Source organism: Neolamprologus multifasciatus, chromosome 2, assembly GCF_963576455.1.
Source record: "Neolamprologus multifasciatus chromosome 2, fNeoMul1.2, whole genome shotgun sequence".
NCBI lineage: Eukaryota > Metazoa > Chordata > Actinopteri > Cichliformes > Cichlidae > Neolamprologus > Neolamprologus multifasciatus.
Window position 1 is genome coordinate 9,006,198 of NC_140440.1, and position 23,442 is coordinate 9,029,639.

A 23,442-nucleotide genomic window follows, 5' to 3' on the forward strand; every position below is an offset into this window, starting at 1 on the left:
ACAGTCCAATAATAAGCCTCCCAGAAAGTAGCTGTTCATCACAGAATGACAAACAGCAGACTGTTTTGTGAATTTTGCTTTGACTTTGTCTGCTCTGAAGGAATTTGTGACCATGCGCTATTTTCATAGATTTATGTCTTTTAAAAAAAACGAGGCTTCTCCAGAGGAATGCTGTCTTATGATGTAGGATAATAACCAGGCAGGAAAACGGTTTAGTTTGCTTTGCTTTCTGCAGTACTCCAGCTCGCTCGTGCTCAGAAGAATTCTTCCACCATTCGTCGACTCTAGCAGCAAATGCCACGGCCGCCTCCGTGTTTCAAACGAGCCCCATCAACACAGCTGGGAAGCATTCACCTGTGACACACCAGGAGGATGTCGCAATGAGGAAAGGAGTTGCAGGTTCTCTGGTAGCTGCAGATGCAAAAGGAGATGATAAACAGGCTTGTCAAATGCCGACCTCGCCCAAATGTATCGACACCCTGAGTACGTCTAGCTTCCTTCCTGTGCCCACTGCCATGGCAACCGCATCAACAGAAACGACTGATACGTGCCGGCAGAAGGGAAAGCCACAGACTGAAAGGGATGATCCACACGAAGGCACGTCTTGGGTGGACAGCAGTCTTCCAGCAAAGTGAGCTCACTCCAACAGCTACACTTTTATTTAATGAAACTTTGCTGCATTAAGCTAAAACGGCTTAATTCACTTCAAAGTGAAGGGATCTTCTATTTCCATGATCCCTTTGAATTTTCTATATCAGCATGTGATCTTGACGTGAGACTGCAGTGCTTCTCTGTGGATGATGAATGTCACTATCTGAAGACCGCATGACTTTTTTTACCTGTTTTACATGAATGCAAATTGATAGTGCCAGCTAAAATCTGTTGTTGAAAAGGGCTGCATGGAAAGTCTGAAAAGTTGACTTTTTCTCTTATCCTTGCTTTTTTGTTACTGATTAATTTGGGAAAGTAGAAACATTTGAGAATGTGCTTTTTGATTAACTGTGCATGACTTTAGTTGGCAGCTTTTGAGCTGTTCAGGGATTTCAAATTAGGAAACAACTTCAGTGCATTCTGAAGTAAATTTGATCCAGTTTGAACCAAAATCGATGAGTAATTCTTCAGTCTAGATCTTTGAATCCAAATCTAGATTGGCCCAACTACTCTTAAGCAATCGCACAGTGATAGTTCAAAGTGTGCCAATGAAGCTGTGAAGCTGGCTTTAAAGCATATTCCCAGCCACACATCTATCTACCCCAAAACATATGGCAAATAGATGTTTTACTAGGACATACCATATGACAAATACCATTTTTAGCAAACTGTCTGGTCTTGATTTAGTCTTTTTTTTTTTCCATCTTGTGAGATTCAAACCACAGGCCACACTGTCTCTCACACCCCTCCAACATCACAGAGACAGCTCTGTATGAAGACCTTTGTGGTTAAGGCCAAACCTACAAGTGGTGGTCACAGACACAAAGACAGCTGCATCCTTGATGTTACCCTTGTGCTGTCTAATAAAACATACATTTCCTTTTTTTTCTTTCTTTTTTCAATAGTTTAGTGTCAACTGCATTCTAAGATCATGGCCATATAATGTGTTTTTTTAAATTATCTTTATTTTATGCCAGCAGTGCTTTTAGTGCTGCAGTAAATTTGTGTTCTGGATAAGACTGCCCCCTTGTGTCTGGTTTGAGGTTTGCCATTTAACCTAGGAGCTAACACAACCAAAAGTCACCACACACATTTGTTTCAAGCATTAGTAATCAAATTAAGCTGGTGCATAGTCACAGACTAACTCATTATCAGCTGCAAACATGGCTTTTTAATATTTGCACGCGTGGATGAGATGTTTCTCTCTTCAGAGTTTTGTGTTCATTTGTGATTGTGTTTTCCCTCCATGCTTTCTGACTTCTGTAGATTCAGCCACACAGCTTGTGTGTCAGATGATCCGCAGTAAGTTGTCTTTTTACCCCTCACAGACTCAGCTGCCTGGCATTGCTCTGCAGTACAAAATCCAGCTGGCTCAATAAGTCATTAAATCATTTGTTCATTGTTGGAAATAGGTCATGGAAGTGGGGAAATCTGCCAGAAATTGAAGGAATTTAGAAAAATGTCGCCACTGACAGCAATTTATATTTATAAAAGTTTAGTTTTTCTCTTATTAATTTCATATTGACAATCTTGTGTTAAAAAAAATGCTGCATTGTGCTGTCATTTAACCATAATATGCTCTTACCAGGGTACGGATCATGGGAAGTGGCCCATAGAACCTCAAACTTTACTGGAATCGATACCCTAATGTCATAAATCATTCCTTTAATTCATCTTTTGGGGCAATTTTGACATGACATGTTAAACACCACATAGTCTAAAGAAATGTGGAATGGAACCAAAATGTTTTCTGCAATGACAGTAATTTATCTGATTTCTGTTTTCGAAGATGTATTAGTGGGAATCAGTGCAGCCAGTCAGTGCTGATGTATGACAGCATTTGTTACAAGGCGATCTTATGTGACAACTTTTTTCTGCATGGAAAACATAAATGTCTCACAAATAAGCAGATTTTCCTGCTTGCAGTTAAATGATTTGTGGTGGACATTTTTGGCTGTGCGCTTCAACAGTGTCAAACAGTGTCCCTGGCTCTTTGGCTTATCATGGAAAATATGGCTTCAATAAACCTAGTGCTTTTTTGCCTTTGCCTGGCAACAATCCATTTCTCTCAAATTTATTCAACGGGCCTGCTGCCAAGGATGTGGAGAGGACTTGCTAAACTCATCCTCAGTGCTTCTGCGAGCCAGCTGCATGTGTCATGTAAAGCAGCCATTTCTACCAGCCTGCCAACACCCAGTCCCTTTAATCCCATACACAACAGCTAAAAGTGCAGCATGATGACAGGGGATTGCTTAAGTGCAGTTGCCCCTTGGTGTGAAAATAGTCTCCTGCTGCAATGTTCTTTAATGCACACACTGCTCAGTGAGAACCAAAAAGCATTTGTGAGTGAGTACCATCTAACTGCCACTCTTTTGTAACTTTTATAACTGTAAGCCAAGCGATACCTTTGAAAATTACCTGTTGCCAGCACATAAAAGTACTGAAAATAGACAGGTGCTATATTCATATAGTTAAGACAGTTGTCATTGCTCTTAGGCTTTCTAATTCTGTGATGAACATGCATTGTTGCTGCATGCCTCTAACAATAAAGCTGTACTTTCTGTCTCATCTGTAATGTAAAACTGTTTCGCCATTGCAGAACAAATGTAAAGAGAAATGTAAACTGCCTTTAATGAGTCGATGATTGTATGAACATCATACTGATTGTTGCATCTGATAAACTCAGATTGAAACTGATATTAAATGTATTTAAATGTGTTTTGAAACATATTGAATCCATCACAAGAGCAAAGACGCAGAAATTTTTGTTTGATCTTCCGAAGGAACGATGGGCTTGATAAAATTTTAGTTCTGCTTACTAAGCGAGCATGAAGTTTCCTTTAAAAACATGTTTCCATGGAACAATGATTTTATTTTTGGTATCTCTCTGAGACACTGGCACCAGTTTATTTACCTTTCCTCATTATGATAAATTGACGTAGTTTGTGAACGATGTGGTTTGTTTGATACATTCTGTTTGGACTGTTCCATGGTATACATGGTAAAGCTAATTTTCTCTGTTTATTTGACATTAACCATTTCAGTGGCTCCGGTAGTATAGTGGATTACACACTCGCCTTATAAGCAAAGAAAAATCCCAGTTTTACAGGAAGAGAGAGAAATCCCTTTTGGGTTGCTTCAGGAAGGGCATCTGGTGTAAAAAGAAATCTGCCAGATCAAACATGTAGGCCTACTTGCTATGGTGACCTCTTATGATTAAGTGAGCAGCCAAAAGTAGCTTTTATTCAACATTAAACATGTTACTTCTTCAAAGTTGCATTGAAAGTATAGAATATGTTTAAGCAGTTTTTTTTATATTGTGTTCCAGTGACAAAATGAAAACACCATTACAGTAGTAGTACATCATGTACTATAGAATCACTAGTAGTATAGCTAATAAGCCCCGTTTGATTTAAATAATTACTGCTTGTTTTTTCCCCTTGCCTGCAGGAGTGTGAGTATGATCGACATGCGTGGTGAGGAAGAAGCCACGTTACAGCCGCACAGTCAGGTGCGTCATGAGCGGATGCATAACCAGTACAACAAAATGAAGGAAGAGGAGGACCATTGGCAGGATGTGAGTTTCTCAGACATTAGATCGCTCACTCTGTATCTTTGGGTCTTTGTTTTATGGGACTGACATTTATTTGCATTCAGTTTGTCACATCTTTGCATTACTTTCATTATTCCTTTTTAACTGCTATGGTTTTACTGCCTGTGGCCTGTTATACAAGCGCCTTCTAAAGTCATGTTAGCTGTGCCCCAGTAAAATAACATTGAGCTCAAAGTGCTGCTGAACCAGGACATACTTTGAATCTGTCTGTATGGGTGTCAGGACCTGGCCCGATGGAAAAATCGGAGGAGGAGTATTTCCCAGGATCTGATCAAAAAGGAGGAGGAAAGGAAGATGATGGAGCGCCTGATGTCAGGAGACACCTATACCTCTCAGAGGAGAAGAAGCATCAAGACCTATAGGGAGATAGTGGAGGACAAGTAAGTTACATCCACGACAACCTACTGAGAACTGCTTTAATGAGTATACCACAGGAACGCCAATAGCTCTTTGCGCAGTATGATATCAGAAGTAAAGAAAAACTGGGTCATTCTCAGAAAAGAGAATTATATGTCCCCTGTCATTGCTGTCAGCGGGCACAAAGGTGAATGCAGCTCCTCCTGGAGTTCACTTTAAATAGGTCTCCTTCAGAAATTAAAAGGAAGAGCAGATTGTGTGAGTGATTGTGAAATGACTAGAAGAAACTGATCTTTTGCAGTGAAGAAAAAAAAGGTTTCTTGAGTTTGACAGCAACCAGTCAGCCTTTGGTAGCAATTACAACTGATTTCTGTATCCGTCTTTTTAGACTAAGCTTGGCTAAAGCAAGAGTAGGTTCAAATAATTGTTATATCAACTACTTTACCTCTGCTATGCTTTCTCTTCTTTCTAAGGGAGCGTCGTGAGGAGGATCTACGGCAGGCATACAAGAAAGCCAAAAATCCTGAGGAGGCGACTGCCATTCTCCAACGTTACGCCCAGCGTTTCTCCATAAGCGAAACAGTCCTCGAACGCCTGCAGCTGCCAAAGTTGTTGGACCGCAGCATATCCGCGGACCCCTCCTTCCCCACCTCACCTTTCCCGCTCTCCCTCTCCCTGTCAGCCTCTCCCACGACACCAGACCCTTTCGATTCTGACTTCAATGGGCCCATGAGGTATCTGCGCCAGCAGTCTGCCCCGACTCCAAAGTTTACTTCTACATTTGAGGCGCGAATCGAGGAGTTTCCCAAAGAACCGTCCTCACACCAGCGGTCTCAGATACGCTCTCGCTCCTCTGAACCGCCATCAACCCGAGCCCTGTCACCCAAACCGGTGCCTTTGCTGATGCCCAAGCCTTATTTCCAGGCCCGACCTGCAGGAGGTGAAACTTGGAACAACAAGGTATGATTGACTCAGGCGAAGGAGGTCAGATATTGACTTACCTAGATATATCTAATGTGAGAACACAGATGTCCGTATATTTTTTTCATTGCACCACAATTCACACGTGGAAACATTTAAGATTGAGGAATAAGGTGACAACAATTAAAATGTTCATAGTAGTCTACTCCAAATGCTGAGTCCTGTTTTTAGCTGTTTTTGCACATGAACAATATCAGGAGGATCAGTCCAAAACATTGGCAGATGTTACCCTCTCTCACTTGTGGGACACAGCAGGAAATAAACCCATTCATGTGTGATCTGTTCTCACTATTCGATATACCCAGTTTGGTTTGGGCTAGGATGCTGCCTGGGTATAGAAGGAAGTGCACATGACTCCCACTTTCTTAGTGTCTGTTCATCGAACATGTACATGAACATATTGGACTACGACTATGCACTAAGCAGCTGACAATCCAGCTGCTTTCAACATTTGCGTTCTCATTTGCACTGCCTGCAGGTATTGTCACAGGAAACTTCAGGGCTGCTGTGGATATACAGTATAGTGCTTCTTGTTCAGGTTGTGTACACAGCGATTCTAAAGCTTTATTCCTATATACAAAAAAAGAAGATAAGATCTTGGTAGTCTAACGGTGATTAAGGCCTTGACCGTTTCAAATGTGGTTACTTGCAAGTGTCGGTTTCCCTCCTTGTGGGTAAATTCCTCTCCGGGTCTCTTGGCATTTACATTAGAATACCACAGAACTGCCATGGTGATGAGCCGGCTGGTTTGTAGGAAAATGTAAGACATTCCCTCCCCGAAGAAGCATGTAATGTTTCAATTTAGCTCGAAGTACTCTCAACGGGATCCATTTCCTTTTCTTCTAGAAAAAAATTACAAATGGGAATTTTCATGATGAGATCTTATGTTTTGGTGTGGAAAAGAGGGAGGGTAAGATTATTATCAGACCAAATGGAACAAAGCACTTTTCTGGAATTCCTTGTCAGGAGTCTGAGCAAAGCCTGGGTTTCAATGGAGCCCTCTGTTCCCTATTGACTTAAGAAGTTGACAAGTAGGACCCTCTCAATGTGAAGTGGGCTCCCGACGGACAAAGAGAGCCCACACAGGCTGCAAGGAGAGGGATGAGAAGGTGGAGGCAGAGAGGGGGAGACTGAGCCTGCATTCACCCATCTTTACCACCGTGTCTTGAGTTACCGCTCACTTGGAGCTCTTCGCACATATATTAGTGCCTCTTGTTCATAGAGGGCAGTGTGGTCTTGTGAGCTGGATGAATAGCTAATTACTAACTGAGAAGAGAGGTTCATAATGACCACAAATGAGGCCACTGGGTTTTTTGGCGTGGTTTATTTTACATTTTTATTCACAGTCACTGTTGTTCAGGATTTCTATATTCATCCATGTAATGAATGAAGAATAAATTGGACAATAAGCGCCTTCTTATCTAGAAATATCAATACTGTAATCTTACCTTGAAATTGCATATGTTATGATTTAGAGCAAAATAAATAAAATTGAATGGTATAGCCATATCTTCCAGCTTGCTTTCTTAACATTAATGCATGTTGAAGCCATTTATTGAAAAGCGAAGGGTATAAACACTACACACAGAAAATTAAACATTAAGCTTTTTCTCTTTTTACCCAGGCGGATGGTTTGCTGCGAGTAAATGGTGACGTTGGAAGCGACGATGTTCCCACCACACCTGAAAGTCAAGGGAGGGACTCGCCTCCTCATTTTCAGGCATCCCCTTCCCAAAGCAAAAACAGCACTGTAGATGCTCCCTTGTCAGAAACCTCACTCCCTCACAGTACCCACACCTCTGCTAGGGAAGGAAGTCCAGTGCCAACAAAGGCAAAGGAGACACAAGATGTTACAGAGATAGCTTCTGAGGACACTCAGGAGGTCCAGGAGGAGAAAGTCACTGAGTCAACACCACCCAGCCGGCCCACCTCACTCCCATCAGTGAGAATTCCGATGTTTTATAGTTATTTACATTTTTTTTTGTCTTTTAAAGAAGCATGGTTAGTGGGTATTTTACTCCAAGGCCAGTTTTCCGGGTGCAGAGTATTTTGCCTCTCTCAATAATGCCGTATATTCAATACTTGCCCTGTAATCTGTTCCTTGCCATGCATTATATCATGCATCTTGCAATGATTTTGCCCAAATTTAGTTGAGATTAAACTCTTAAAGTCTGAAATATCACGTTTCGTTTGTACTTCTTACACAACATAGGCCCTTTGATCTGCAGAATTTAGTTTAGCATTCAGAAAGAAATCCATGTGTGACCCCTACAGGAGCTGCAGAAGCCACAGGAAAGCTTTGGAAAGACTGGAGACCAGACAGCAGCTGCTTCAGAGGAAGAAAAGCCAAATGCTGTAGCTCATCAAAACCAACCTGCAGGTATGCTGACACCTTGTGGTTACTTTTAGAACAAACACGTGTTGCTGAAGTTCATGCAACACTGTGCAACTATTTTAGTAGATTTTAAACTTCTTGTATGTCTTTTTTTCAGAAGCCAAACAAGAACAAGAAATGGCCAAACCATCTAGTGAAGACCTCTCTAATCTTGTCCAGTCTGCGGTTGATATACAGTCATATCAGCCAGTAGGTGATATCAAAACTCAAATTATGAGCCGTCTGTCTAGTAGATGTCTAGTAGATAACATGCACTCATAACACAGTTCCACCCCCCAATCCAAGGGCTTCCCTCTACACACAGACTACACAACTACCATCACCACGGTGCAATCCTTAATTTGTAAATATATAACAATATTTATTCTTTTATTTTTCCCGATTTGTATATTTGTACATTTTAAATTTTGAATACTGTTCGTATGTATATAGTGCTGCAGACCTGTGCACCTCACCCCCCTTTCTTTTCCTACATATCTGCACTGTGTAGAAGATGCTCTGTATCTCATTGTACATGTGTATACTGACAATAAAAGGCGTTCTATTCTATAATCTTAAATCTACCTGCAGGCCAATGATCCCTGCTCCCAGGAGCTCTTACAGAGGTCAGAGATGTCATCAAGCTCAGCTCCACCAGGATCATCTGGTTATCACCAGCAATGGGAAACAAAAGCAGGTATGTACATGTTTAACACCCAGACATCTGGCTTATTTACCATACTTATTGTTTTGGATGCTTGATCAGCAACTCGCTGTTGGTGCCTGTTTTTCTTTTTGCCTTTCAATATGTCACTTTGCTTTGCTGCTATGATTAAAGGGGCATTCAAAGGTTTGCGATCATGATGAGACTTGTTTTAGCAAAGCCTCGCCTCACTTATCATATCGCTGTAGTATGTCCCATTTTATTTCATAAAGGAGATGGACATGCAATCCAACAAAACATCAATCAAAAAAAATCTGCCTTGCTTTATTGTTTTTTTTTCTTATTTGTTTTTATTCATAATTTGTATAACCAAACTGGGATACATTTTTATGTGGGGAAAAAGTGTTGCTCTTTAAGGGTTTTTTTTTTTAAATTTTGATTTTAGTTTTTTTTTATACCAGTTTTCCAGTTTCCGCTTATCAGTCCTACAGTATCACAGGAGGAATGCTGCAATCTGCACCCTCTCCACCTCCTGGTTTTGACATCTATCCCTTATTCTTTCCTCCTTTCTTTCCCTTTCTCCCCTAATTCCCTCTTTTCCTTCCACCTGCACATTTTTATTTTATTTCGCTATAGAGCTTGCAAACAGTGTCAGGTCTTCGTTGGCAACCAGCAGCCCTAAATTACGCTGGGAGTTCTTCGCTCCGCAAGGTAAACTCCCTCCACTCGTGGCGATCACATTTCCGCCCTTGAGTGCTGGTGCACAGGGCTTCCCTGCCGTTTCTCCAAGGGCTAGACCCCAGACCCATCTCTTGTTTATTCCTTCATTTCCAACGTTTTTGTGAATGAACAGTGACTAGGGATGGGTATCGTTTAGGTTTTATCCGATACCGGTGCCAAACCGGTACTTTTGAAACGGTGCCGGTGCTTAAACGGTGGCCAAACCGGTGCTTAAAGAATGGAAAACACAAAATTGGTCCAAAAACCTCTCATGTTCAGCTGGTTTTTTGTAAAAAGATAACAATGTTAGTCTTTTCTGCAGGTATAGGGCATATATGGTATCACTCTGGGCTGGAAGCAGTGCTTAAACAATGGAAAAAACACAAACTTTGTCCAAAAACCTCTCATGTTTAGCTGTTTTCCACTTTTTCTTCGGTCATTTTAGCCTTTTTGGCCAGGGTGAAGGGAGTATCTGCCATCAAACAAGAAGACAGCCGCATGTAGCTATGATGGTGTTTGCTAGTTCACGTTACATGCATTAATTTAATAACGCGGTTAGCTTACTCAACGTAAATTACACACGAACAACATTAAGCTACTCACGCAGAGAAGAACGGCTGCTGCTGCCATCATCATTTCTGCTACACTGGCAGGGCTAGGTTCATCGGATTTAAAGTGTGACCTCCTTTGACAGTATCAGCTTAAAGCACTTGTTGCAGGCTGCTGAGTTTGCATCTTTTGCTGTGAAGTACAGCCAGACTTTTGACCGCTTCGCCTTGGGCATTTTTAATCTGTAGCTCTGCTCTAAAAGAACGTACGTACCTGGACCCGCCTACTATCCTCGAAACGTAAAATGATTGGCTAGAATCTAAAGTGTATCATTCCATACCAGTTGGTGGCGGTAATGCACCTTTCAGTTGTTTGCCAACCGCCAATAGAAATGTAAGGAAGAAGAAAGTGTATCACAGCTCAGGAAAAAAAAGCACCGAAATAAAGCACCGAAATGCGCGCTGCTTTTCGGTCTGGTTACTACCGTTTATGTCAGAACCGGTGCCATGATGGCACCGGATACCGGTACCCATCCCTAACAGTGACGTTTTCTGTGTTTTAAATGTGTTTCTCATTCTTAGTATTACTGGATCATCAGTGTCTTGTTGTTGTAAAAGATGTTCTCATCATGTTTACAGAAGCTCTTAATGAGAAGAAGTGCCCTTTGACAATGTATTAAAAGAAGATTATACACATTTTTGACCTGCTTAACTTTTAGTTTCATGCTTGCCTCAGTGTGCTTCACATTATGGGGGCATTTCCACCAAAAGCTCTAACATCTGGTGTGTATTAGAGCTCTATTAAAGTTGTGATCAGCATTAATCAGTACCCACTGCAGTGGGAAAGCCAGATGTTGGGTAGGGGAGAAATATATTCTCACAGAACTGTAGTTACAGCCTGTAACTAACAGAAATTGATTTAATTGTGTAAGGTTTATCTGTTGTTTTAATCATTCAAACATTTGACTGTTATTATAAGTTGTTGTGGACTCCTTTTGCGTAGCAGTCTTTCTGCATAAACAAGCGTGAATTTCAAAAAAATAATCTCTAAAAGTTGATTCTGTTCATCTGGACGTAGCGTTTTCAGTGGGAGAAATGTTTTGTCACTCATCCAAGTGACGTCTTCAGTCTCAGCTGACTGCAGGTTTCCCCAATCTTATAAACAGTACATTTGCATAATGACTGAAACCAGCCTGCTGAAGGAACAATGGGCTGGGAGGTCAGTTCCTTAATCATAATTATGCAAATTCTCATGACTATTGATCAAAGACTACTGATTCATTCAAAGAGAGTTGGGGAATGGCTGCAATCATTGTAAGATGCTGAAAGATGTACCCTTAGGCCCCCTCCTCGATTCAGAGGTCGTTCCCTTTTCACGTAAATGGCCTCCTTGAGTCCACGCTCAAACCAGCCTTCCTCTCTGTTCAGGATGTGTTCATCCTCATCATTGAAAGAGTGTCCACTGGCCTGTAGGTGTAAATAGACTGCAGAGTCCTGGCCAGACGAGGTCAAAAAAAAAATGTTCAGCTGTTTTCCACACACTGGTTAAACCTACAAAACCTGACCCAGTAAGAGGCAAAGTTTCAATTTATATCAACATTTTTCTAACCAGAAAGACAAAATAAAACCTTTGAACCTTTGACAAATTATTAATTTACTGACTATGATTGGTGCTCTTGGTGGACTCAGCTCTGTCTTTGTTTTCTTTCATGCCCATTTTACTCCTCAGGAAATCAGCACTTGGCGTGTTGTCTTTTTCCTCAATACCCGAGTGACTTAGTTTGATCCCCTGTGTCCAAATATCTCATTTGCTTTAACCGCTGTTTCCTTTCTCTGCAGAAGAGGCGGAAAAGGATCACCGTGGAAATGTGAGTAAATTCACAAAAACCCTTTTTACTGCTTATCCCCTCCTGCAGCACCATGGGTACACCAGTAGTTTAGCTTAATGTTGTAAAAGTAAATTATGCGGAAGGGAGGGAATACACAAAATACAACAGGTAAGAGTGAAAAAAGGTGTTTTAGACTTTAACAGAAACGCAAAGCAAGAAAACCATTAATATGACTGCATGTGAATCTTTCAGTTTTATTATTCAGTGCTCACATACTGTCATATTTTAGGCGCCTCAGCTAATTATTATAGGACACACAAAGCTGTTTATGTAGCATGCCAGATGATGATGCTGTAGTCGATGGCTGAGACTGCTTTTATTTTATTTTCATTTAAGCTCATCTCTCTCTTTCTCTGTCTCTTCTCTCCTTAGTAGGAGTCCTTTGGCTAGCATTGGAGTAGTGCTGTTGTGGTAGACCAACTATTTCTGTCTCCTCCCTTCTCTTCTTCTACTTTTTTTTTTGTGGTGGATGTGTGTGCACTTTGGTGTTGATCTGTGCGTGAATGGGTTGTGGTTGGATGTGAATGTGTGCATGGATATTTGTATATGGTGATATATGTGTGTGTGTGTGTGTGTGTGTGTTGGGGTCTATCAGGTGTCAGTTCCGGTGTTACCCCAGGCCAAGCGGGGAGACCGCTGGTCTTGGGACCCGGATGAGGAGCGAAAGCGTCAGGAAAGGTGGCAGCAAGAGCAGGAGCGCATGCTGCAGGTACACAGTATACCTAAAAGAGTCGAGCATGGTGCATGAGGCTGCAAAGTTAGGGGTTAGCTTTCTTATAGAGAACAACATACCTACAGTGTGCTATAATGACATATTGTGTTTTAGCAGCACAAACCAGTTTTGTGGAAAGACATGACAGGTTGTGGTCAGTCTCGGCCCCTGAGGATTTAATTGTGAGACCTCAGACTCATTGCTACAAATGAGGTGATTTAAAAATAATAATAATAAATTGCAGCCGGTGTGGAAAGCAGGTGTTGTTACTGAATTTTGCTATTAAAGATTATTTCTAATATGATTTTCTGGAAAGCTTTTTTTTTTTTGTAACTGGAACTAAACATGAATCCAGACCACACTGCTGCACAGCTGCACAGTCACTGACTTGCTCCGCTTACAATCGGATGTATTAACCACTAGGGATGGGTACCGGTATCCGGTGCCATGATGGCACCGGTTCTGACATAAACGGTAGTAACCAGACCGAAAAGCAGCGCACATTTCGGTGCTTTATTTCGGTGCTTTTTTTTCCTGAGATGTCACACACTTTGAATTCTAGCCAATCATTTTACGTTTCCGAGGATAGTAGGCGGGCCCTTTTAGAGCAGAGCTACAGATTAAAAATGCCCAAGGCGAAGCGGTCAAATGTCTGGCTGTACTTCACAGAAAAAGATGCAAACTCAGCAGCCTGCAACAAGTGCTTTAAGCTGATACTATGCAAAGGAGGTAACACCTCAAATCCGATGAAACACCTGGCGACGCATAGCGTTTTTTGTTTTTTTTTTTAAAAAAGCGCCGTATTTGATAGCTTGCTGCGAGATCTCACACCGAGCGCATCTACTGCGGGTGTGGTGGTGACGGATGATGATGCAGCAGCAGCCGTTCTTCTCTGCGTGAGTAGCTTCATGTTGTTCGTGTGTAATTTACGTTGAGTAGGCTAACCACGTTATTACATTAATGAATGTAAGGTGAACTAGCAAACACCATCATAGCTACATGCAGCTGTCTTCTTGTTTGATGGCAGATACTCCCTTCACCCTGGCCAAAAAGGCTAAAATGACCAAAGAAAAAGTGGAAAACAGTTAAACATGAGAGGTTTTTGGACAAAGTTTGTGTTTTTTTCCTCCATTGTTTAAGCACTGCTTCCAGCCAAGAGTGATACCATATATGCCCTATAGCTGCAGAAAAGGTCAACATTGTTATCTTTTTACAAAAAAACAGCTGAACATAAGAGGTTTTTGGACCAATTTTGTGTTCTCCATTCTTTAAGCACCGGTTTGAGCACCGTTTAAGCACCGGCACCGTTTCAAAAGTACCAGTTTGGCACCGGTATCGGATAAAACCTAAACGATACCCATCCCTATTAACCACATTTCATTGCTGCTCGCAAAGCTTGCCTCCATATTTGTTTTGTATTGAACACATCCTCCTGTAAAGGCAAACTCACCCCCATCCCCCCCCAAGCTGCGTCTGTGCACACTTTAACCATTAGGTGGCGATTTTGTGCAGCGGAAGAACCTCTGTTTTGGTTTTATTCCCTCACTGTCTCCATCTCAAGCCACAGACAGAGGCAAGGACTCTGTCCAAAGCTGCTGCTGTTGCTGCTGCCCAAGTCACCCTCTCTCTCCTCGATTTGTAACAGGTGCATCTCAAGTCCACACACTTGTCAACATTTAATGGAGTTGCAGTGTCCATTATTTATCAAGCTCATCTACAGTGTTGTCTTGAAAAAAGACGAAGCAGTGATGAAAGCCGATTTCCCTTCCTTCCAGTTGTTGCAGGATGGTTTGAGATGAGATGCGCTGAAATGGATGAATGTCTGGTGCATCAGTGTACTCATTACTTCCTTCTAGCCTCCCTGTGTCTGTGTTGTCTATGTGGCTCAGTCTTGATCTGCTGTGCGTCTTGTTTAATTTTCCTCTTTTTGAATATCTGATCTTTAAATGGCGCCTTCTTTTTGGGGTTCTTACACAAGTCTAAAAGGTTAAAAAGGTAATCTGAGAAAATACGTTTGTGTTTTTTCTGCTTTTATTGGATATAGGCAGTTATAAACCATACTCCAAACCAAAGAACATTTAAATGGAGTTTTGAAAATTGTGTAGGAACCCACTGTTTGAGAGCTTCTGCATGATATGCTTTCTGCTTTTGTCTGCACTGCCTGCTTTTGGTCTCCTTTGTTTGCTTTTTGTTCCTAACAAGCAGATATGAAATCTGTTTTTAGGCATAGCAGTGGATAGGAAGCTAAATTTGTCTTCACATATGTCTGTACATCAAGTTTCATGTAGTTAAAGTGCGTAAAGAGGGTATTCTGCATGGAAATGTTGTAGCGTGTGCCTGTTATTGCAGCTCTCTGCCTTCGTGGACCAAGTTAAAACATTATCACAAGCAGAGAATTTTTAGCATTTGGTTGGCCTTTTGAAAAGTCTCTCAGTACTCTGTTGATGTCGGATATGTCTGCGCATTGCCTTTGTTTTCCAACTGCAGACAGTTTAGTCTTCCTCTCTGCTGTGCTGCATGTCATGTGTTGTGTTGCCATGGTAACAGGAGAAGTACCAGCGTGAGCAGGAGAAACTGAAGGAGGAGTGGGAGAAAGCACAGAAGGAGGTGGCAGAGGAGGAGAGGAAGTACCACGAGGAGGTGTGTGTGTGGGTGTGTTTTTTGCTTGACTGCACCTGTGATGGGTTTTTCTGCTTAACAATATCAACTGAATTACATGTAATATGTGTGTGTGTGAATTTGAAGTTTAAACCACTACATTATGGTTTAAAATTCATCTATTTTCATATTGAAACAGGAGCGTCGGATACTGGAGGAAACGGTGACGCCTCTGACGCCCCGCTCTTCCGCCCTGACCTCCCCCAGTCGAGGTGAACTCTCCTCCCTCCCAACTGATCCTCAGGACGCTATCGTTCGTTCTCTGGCTGACTGGGAACGTAAACAGGAACTGCTGGAGAGGCAATCGGTGAATAGCGCATTGATCATAATATGAGCTGTGTACTGTCACACTGTATAAATTCACCCTCATATGAACAGTGGCCAGAACACCTGCATGTGGCATGTTTTTTGTTTTGTTTTGTTAATAAAGTATTTTCGTTTGCTACCTCGTTTAGATGAGTTCAGGTTAAACAAAAAAGGTGCAATTTACAATTTACAATATAGTCTATACACGAATATGTTTATGATGCTCCTTGATGCATGCACAAAATTACATTATTAAATTTGGTCTGACAGTATGTGGCTGTAAACAAGCCACAACCACATATAGAGCACTTCATTGGATTTTAATAGCATATATGATAAGTATGATAAGTATAAGTTATTGCTAAATTCATTACTTTTTAACTGGCTCAAGTTATTTTTGAAAGTCACTTAAGAGGACATGGAGGCTGTTGAGCTAACAGTTTGCTGTTTCTTACCTGCTGACACAGAGGGAGAGCACAGAGAGCATGGATCTGAAACGGAGAGAAAATGACCGGACTAGTGACATCAGCACCGCTGATGACAGCATGAAAACAGCCAGAAGGTTAGTTAAGGTGTCTCCATTAAGTAAATGTTCCAATGTTTTTCAAATAATAAGTTCTTAATCCACAGTAGCACTTAATGAGGCTTAAATGTTAGAATACTGCTCTATATTTGGTCATAAATAGGAGTGCTTTCTTTGTTTTGTTTTTTGCAAATGAGTTGAAAGGTTCAGTTTTAAACTCAGAGCCACTTTTGATTTTGATACTTTAAGTAAAGGTAAATCAGCTTAGAAGAGAACTGCTCTCAGGTTAAAATGATGAACTACTAAATGATAAAATGAGATCAGTGAGACTGATCCGCCTGTTTCTGTGTGATGTGTGATATTTTGTTTTGTGTCTTTGTGTGAATTCTGTGTATTTTTGACAGTTGACCAATCATTTTAACACATTTCTCTCTCTGCTGTCATCAGCTCAATGAGTCAGAGCAGCAGTCAGGCGGAGAAATTTGGTCACAGCCTACAGAATGGCCAAAAGGTTCCTCCGGTGCTGGCCAAGTCTTCAACTCCAGTTAAGAAACAACAAGAACTCCCAGCAGACGGCAGCAAACCGCCAGGAGGACGAAGGTGTGTGAGAGCGAACAAGGCTTCAGTGTAGCTTCTGCCACAGTTCCTGAATATTATTCTCTAATAGTTTCCATTTGTTTTCCTCTTCTAAATAGAGGTGGGTTAAAACCATGCATGCACATTAATGCAGTTTCTTCTCCTGACACATATAGTCTCCAAATGTGCCATGTGTTCATGTTGCAGTGTGATTCGTTAACATTATTTTATCCTCTCATGTCCATTGTCTTTAGTTTAAAAAAAATTCTGCTTTTTAAAAAATATATATATATATTTAATCTATGTTATAAATGCATATTTTAAATAATCACACCAGAAACCAGCAGGTTTCTATTGTGTTGGAGTAAAAGCGCCTGTTATGCTGTTTGGCCACCAGGTGGCATCTTATACCTGCATTTTGCTTCATAGTCTTCCAGCACTTGAAGCAGCGTTATTGTTTGCCATGACCGAAGTGTTATAAACCTTATCAGGAGAATCATATACTATAGTAACACATAACAATACATTTTAATGGATGAAGTAATGCTGGATCTATCCAAACATCACAGAGCAGATTTGACTGTTGTTCTGTCTTGGATTGGCTTGTGTCTGACTCTGACAGCCAATAGTGTCGCTGTAACTGCGAGTCATCGTCATGTTGCATGTTGCTGTCCATTTCCAGGAGTGGCCCTATTGATAATAACATGGGCCGCAGCTCATCAAAAAACCCTGCAGCATGCCCACCACCCTCTGACGCACTGCCTCCAGCACCCAACAGGTATTGCATCACAAATGGCCCACATGGAGGAAAGGGAGCTTGTGATTCACTTCTGCATTGTCATTTTCTGCTTTGCTGCTTGCATTTCTCCACCCAGCTCATAACATGTACCAGCAGCATTTACCCTCTAACCTGTATGGTATTTGAATAGAACCAAAGAAGTGGAGTCGAGGAGAAGTAGCAGTTTATTCACTCATTTTATGTAGTTTTGTTTTTTTATGTTTCATCGTCGTACAATGAGCACATTCACATAAACTGCTCCAGATGATCCATTATCCAGCTTTAAGAAATTGTGTTTTCTTTCAGTTAACATGTTTTTAAAATGCAGTTAACAGCATGCAGAGGAGACCAAAAACATACATGCACACCGTGATGTCTGCAAACAGCCTCTGCTGAACATCAGTGAAAGCACAAGACAGCACGTACATGAATCTCTGCCACAGATAACTGCCTGCAGAATCTATAGGGAATGAATAAGACTTCTGGCTTTCTGGTTTCTGTTTGCAGTTTTATTGGCAAATCGTGTTTGAGCAGGCTTAAGTTACACACAGGTGAGCAGTCCTTGTAGAGCTCAAAAGAGGGGATGCATTTGCTGAAAACACATCTACTGTCTGATGATAATGTTGTTTTTTCAAATGTGTTTCCATTTAAAGACAGTGACTGATAGAAGGAACAGAGAGTCTGGATCTCTTGGCTACACCAAAACCCCTAAATATTAGCTTTTCCCCAGGAGCTAAGTCAGCATACTAGTCAATGAATTTTCACTATTTTAAATATACAGACTCACAAGTTAGCAGGGGTCAAAAAGAGCACCACAAAACATAAGAGTGGAATCTACTTCACTGCCACACTTTTTTCACCCTTTGATTGAAAGAAAGATAGAATCTGGTCTTCTGATGAGGATATTTATGCTTTGAGAATTATTTTTTCTTTCTGTCTTTTCTAATTTTCCAGAATGAAAACAACATGAAAAAATAAACTGGTTATTAACTGGATCCTTTTTTATTGTCAAAGTAGCTTAACTGGTGGTAATTAAACAGATGAGTGTTTAATATTGGTGATTTTCCTTCTATGTGTCTTCCTACTTCTCTCTCTCTCTCTCCTATAGGTCTGTCAGTGGGAAGAAGCTGTGTTCCAGCTGTGGTCAGCCATTAGGGAAAGGGGCTGCCATGATCATAGAGACCCTCAGCCTCTATTTCCACATCCACTGCTTTAAGGTTGATGAAAGAGAGACTGCTCATCTTTGTCATTCTCTGTTTTGTGTATTATCCAGATTAGATTAGATAAAATGAGTAGCAGTGTTAAAAGATAAGAGTGGTTAAATTATTGTTGTTTTTCTTCATTTTTTTACTTCAGACAATAGTCTACAAATATTTCAAGTCAAGTCAAGTGCAAACGATTTTTAAATCATCAAACACGTGTAAGAGTATCAGTTGAATCGATGAGGCTTTGCTTCAAAGACTGCCTGGTTACCTCTGCTCTCTGATTAAATTTATGTACAGCACTTACAATAACAGGTCACAGGACATTTTAAAATTAGCTGTGTTCCGTATTCAGCCTGAACTTGGAAAAGGACAGCCTGTATAAATAAAGGATTTAATAATAATCAGTCACCCATCTGTATGTGATCTGTCTTTAAAAATGTCCACCTTTAGTAGAAATAATTGGTTTGATTCTCAGTACCACAGAAATTGAAGGTTTGAAAGCCAAAAAGATTTAATGAAGTCTTTCATGGGATTTGTTGACACTTAGAAACACTTAGGGGAACACCAGGCTTCTCCTTTAAGATACAACAGTCGGTAACAACATTTGCAATTTCCCTCTGTCTCTCTCTTCAGTGTGGCGTGTGTAAAGGACAGTTAGGCGATACAACCACAGGGACGGATGTCCGAATAAAAAACGGCCTCCTCAACTGCCACCAGTGCTACATCCGCTCCCGCTGTGAGTCCTCCTGAACCCTCTCCTATGTCTTCCTCCTCTGTCTCCCCCTACATTGTATCTATAGCTGTGTCCCAAAACGTCGGCTGCATCCTCCGGAGGCCGCATTTGAAGGCTGATTACGTCATAGCCATGCGACGAAGGCTGTCCCAATTCGTCGACTCCTTCAAATGCGTCCTTCATTTCCCCGAATTTGAAGGATGGGTCGGGTGTGTCCTTCGTGGCCCGAATTCATAGCGCGGCCCAGCCAAATTTCAGCTGCCAACAATGGCGGCCGCTACTAAGTTTTAAAATTACTCTTATTAATCTTTCTGGGCCACAAAATAAACTTTTAGCATATTTGCAAGTGTGCCAACGTTTTCGGAGGCGTCTGTTACCCACCAGCTCGAAAGCAAGCCGGGGCGTTCAATGGTCACTCCAGCCGGCGAGAGCAGCAGACTCCCGGCTTCATCGTTTTCAGACCCCCGCTCTTTTGCTACTCAGGTTCAACATGATATAAGTCACTCGGATAACTTAAAAATGTAATTGTTTACCTTTTTTCTGTGTTTTATTTGTTCTGGAGTAAATCGGTTTGGCTGAGATCAAAGTTATTAGATTATTAGATTAAATAAAAGTTTATTAATCCATCGGGTGGGTTCCTCCGTACGGAAGAGGATTAGGGCCACTGGAAAACAAATCTGAGAAAAAAGTCAGAATTCTGAGAAAAAAGTCAGAATTCTGACTTTTTTATTAAATTATTTTTTTTCAGAATTCTGACTTTTTTCCCCAGAATTCTGACTTTTTTTCTCAGAATTCCAATTTTAATCTCAGAATTCTGACTAATCTCAGAATTCTGACTAATCTCAGAATTCTGACTTTAATCTCAGAATTCTGACTTTAATCTCAGAATTCTGATGTTAATCTCAGAATTCTGACGTTTTTTCTCAGAATTCAGGAAAAGAAGAAGAAAAAAAAGACGTGCCCACTTTTTTTTCTTCCCAGTGGCCCTAATCCTCTTCCGTACCTCTGGGATTTTCATACAGCTGAATAAACGTTAAACAGAAAACTGATTAAACAGAAGTGTGAGACGGTTGAGAATTTACGCCAGTGTCCTGTTATATTTTAGATAGCAAGGAGCAGACGGCCGAGTTTATTAAACTCCACCGACACAGCGGTGACACAAATCTGAAGGCTAGACCGTCCCATTTCACAGGTCAGGGTGTACGGAATTAAAAAACAACACCACCATAAATAGCTAAAAATAACCAGAAATAAATAACTATCTTTTTAAATCATCCTCACAAAACAGAAGGTTTAATCTTTGTATAAAATTAGAAAAGAAAAGGAAAGGTATTCTTCTCCCTTATTGTTTGCTAATGTTGGCCATATGTCTTATTTTCAATGATGAATAAATGCAGATTTTAATAATGTGAGCAGCAGCAGTAAATACGGCTCTCATGAACCAGGTAGAAAAACAAACCAAATTTATTTTGATTTATTGTTTTCAAAGTAAACTTGACATTATTTTATGCTAAAACTTTTCAGGGTGTTTCAAAACTTAGACTCTTTATTGCAGCGTAACTGTGAGGCTGATAGGACAAGTGTATTTTAATATGAAAATCCTCGCCAGCGCAGCTTAATACAGGTGCACCAGATGCAGTGAAGCTGAAACGGGCAGAAGGAGGAAATGGGGGTGTTGCACTCAGAAAAGGAAGACAGTAACTTTCTGTCCCTTTCACCTTTACTGCACAACAGCAAAACTTTTTCGAACAACACAGCTCGTGTTTCAGTAACCTCTCAACAGCCGTTATCATTCGGGGATCAGTAAACCGCAAAATCAAATCAGGGCCTCTATCAGAAGACTCCTGAGTCTTTATCTCAAATTAAGAAGGTCTTCTTTCATTAAAGCTCCATGTCCTTGAACATGAAGTCCCAGAAAAACAATTGTGGTTTATAAAAATTGTCAATTTGATTCTCTTTCCCCTCTTTTTCTTTCCTGTCAAGCTGCCGGACAGCCAACCACATTGTGACGCTCGACTGACAAGCACAAGGTTCAAAGGAAGAACCCCGCCCCCCATCCCTGTTTTAACCTGATTATCTGCAAATCACGTCCTTCGCAGCGTGTCAGAATCTTTGCATCTTCTGCAGTTCGATAACCATTCAAGATTCATCATGTGGCCGAAATGTTGGGGAAAAAAAAATCTTCATATGTGTGTCATCTGATGCATGAGTGAAATCTGGATTTGATTGGTCCTCATGCCACCACAGACTGTGTTTCATCGCGCAGCAGCGAGAAAAAAAGACTGCTCTGAGGTGGCAGCCATGTTGAAAAGAAAACACATCTGCAGATGCTTCAAACACAGGTAGACGATGTTGATGCCCTGTACTGTCTGAATGAACACACAACAACAAACAAGGTGTTCAAAAATGTGAATTATTGCCAGTATATTATATCACTTTTTATCGTTTAAGAGAGATTTTCTTAATTTGGAGGGATAAGCATCCAAAAACTGGAAAGAATAGATTATGTGGTGAGGCAGCTAGGCAGACAGAGAGCCTAAACAGGTTTAATCCGAAACACATTAATAAATGTATCCTCCTTCAGTTAAGTGATAAATTACAGCAAACAGATATAGAAAGTGCAATAAAGGTGACTATTTAGACTCAAATACAATATAGAGCAAGCCACTATTTTTATCCCTTGGCCCTCGCAGTGACCTCCAGTGTCTCTTTTTCTTTACAGAATAAAATTAGCTTCGAGTATAAAGACATAGTATGGATGTAGGTTCATCATTAGGGCAATAACAGGACTTAAAAGCTGGTTTTGTGCTTTTGGGTCACAGCAGGTTGTTCCTCTTCCAATCTATCAGCTTGGAAAGTCAAGACTTCAATGTGCCTTAGGAAAGCAAGGTGATGCAGGAAAAACACCAGCTGTATGATGGTGTTTTATTTCTCCTTTATTTTATGTTGTTTTATTTTATTTTGTTGGAGGGATCTGGCCAAATTTTCAACTGCAGACAAGAAGGCTGCAGCTCTCCCTCACATCACGCTTTATTTTAGTTGATAAGTACTGTTTATTTTCACTTAAATTTGATTTCATAATCCCCCCGCCTCCCTTCCTCTGTGGTTTGCAGTGCTATAAAAAATGCAAAGACTGGAATAAAATGAAATAAAGCGTGTGATGTCTACTTGGTAAAAGACAGATTATGTATACTGCAGGGGAAAATTTCATTTAATTTGGATGTTTTATTCTAGAGTGATATAGACTTCTCTATGCTTTTAATTGAGGTAATTTTGATAATGGCTCAATGATAGAATTCATTTATACCTTGAAAATTAAAAAAAAATCACTAATACACGTTATTACTAGGTAAAGAGCAAAAATACTATAAACATATACCAGCAGCAGCTGCACCTGTGCAATATTTGGTTGGATGAAAACTAAAGATTTGTGGCGCTGGCTGCACATTTTCAGTCACTTGCTTCTTTTTTAAGGTGTATGAGAAGAGCTCTTCCTGTTATGTGTTGTGGATGTAATGAAAAAAAGTGCACGTTTAAGCCTAAAACCAAATGATTTGCTGTATGAAAGCAAACTAGCAAACAGCCTCCTTTTTCTCCTCCTGAACTGTGTCCTATAGCCAAGCTTCCCCTCTGGGGTCATCTCTTGATCTACAGTATTTTTAAACTTCTGTTATGATTGTGTATTTTTTTTTCTCAATTTAGTTAACGAATAATTGTCAAGCCCAGTCTCTTATAGCGGGATCTTTGAGACGGAGCTCTATATTCAGACGGTCTTCTTATCGCAGGATAGTTGGGGAATGAAACCTTTTACGTCTGTTCTGTATTTATTGTAATATTCACCTGAGCACTATGCGAAATATAGATTAATTTGATGTTTAAATGCATTTGCATTTATAGCATACTGTATGTTTATAAATAAAATGTTATACATTAACGCCCTGCTTCTGTCTGGTCATTTTGCAATAAAAATACAGAAGAAAAGTAAATAAATGCTTTAAAATGTACATTTAGTGAGATGGCAGTTTGTTAAAAGTGTCACAAAGCGAAACTCTTCAGGTTTGGAATCACGAATAAACGGACAAATATTATGCTCAGTCATTTCACCTGTAATCACAGCGTATTTTTTTTGTCCTTTTTATGTGTCATGTGACTCC

The 23,442-nt window shown here is 40.6% G+C and overlaps 1 protein-coding gene across 5 annotated transcripts in view; it reads left to right on the forward strand.

Moving 5' to 3' along the window:
- The window catches only part of LOC146523947 (LIM and calponin homology domains-containing protein 1-like), a 98,854-nt gene extending 75,632 nt beyond the window's left edge, over nucleotides 1-23,222 (forward strand). For 2 of the 5 annotated variants that reach the window (XM_085178137.1, XM_085178157.1), the window contains 20 exons: nucleotides 236-631; nucleotides 1,918-1,953; nucleotides 4,102-4,228; nucleotides 4,487-4,644; nucleotides 5,095-5,581; nucleotides 7,227-7,544; nucleotides 7,877-7,982; nucleotides 8,095-8,186; nucleotides 8,568-8,673; nucleotides 9,277-9,351; nucleotides 11,748-11,776; nucleotides 12,393-12,506; nucleotides 15,057-15,149; nucleotides 15,307-15,474; nucleotides 15,941-16,035; nucleotides 16,444-16,596; nucleotides 17,255-17,350; nucleotides 18,459-18,567; nucleotides 19,189-19,291; nucleotides 21,272-23,222. In XM_085178137.1, coding sequence (XP_085034263.1) covers nucleotides 236-631; nucleotides 1,918-1,953; nucleotides 4,102-4,228; nucleotides 4,487-4,644; nucleotides 5,095-5,581; nucleotides 7,227-7,544; nucleotides 7,877-7,982; nucleotides 8,095-8,186; nucleotides 8,568-8,673; nucleotides 9,277-9,351; nucleotides 11,748-11,776; nucleotides 12,393-12,506; nucleotides 15,057-15,149; nucleotides 15,307-15,474; nucleotides 15,941-16,035; nucleotides 16,444-16,596; nucleotides 17,255-17,350; nucleotides 18,459-18,567; nucleotides 19,189-19,291; nucleotides 21,272-21,297 — 2,887 coding nt within the window. In that variant the 3' untranslated portion in view covers nucleotides 21,298-23,222. The remainder of the gene's footprint in view (nucleotides 1-235; nucleotides 632-1,917; nucleotides 1,954-4,101; nucleotides 4,229-4,486; nucleotides 4,645-5,094; nucleotides 5,582-7,226; nucleotides 7,545-7,876; nucleotides 7,983-8,094; nucleotides 8,187-8,567; nucleotides 8,674-9,276; nucleotides 9,352-11,747; nucleotides 11,777-12,392; nucleotides 12,507-15,056; nucleotides 15,150-15,306; nucleotides 15,475-15,940; nucleotides 16,036-16,443; nucleotides 16,597-17,254; nucleotides 17,351-18,458; nucleotides 18,568-19,188; nucleotides 19,292-21,271) is intronic. The other 3 variants (XM_085178166.1, XM_085178175.1, XM_085178146.1) reach the window with 2 other exon arrangements.
- The last annotated feature ends 220 nt before the right edge of the window (nucleotides 23,223-23,442 follow it).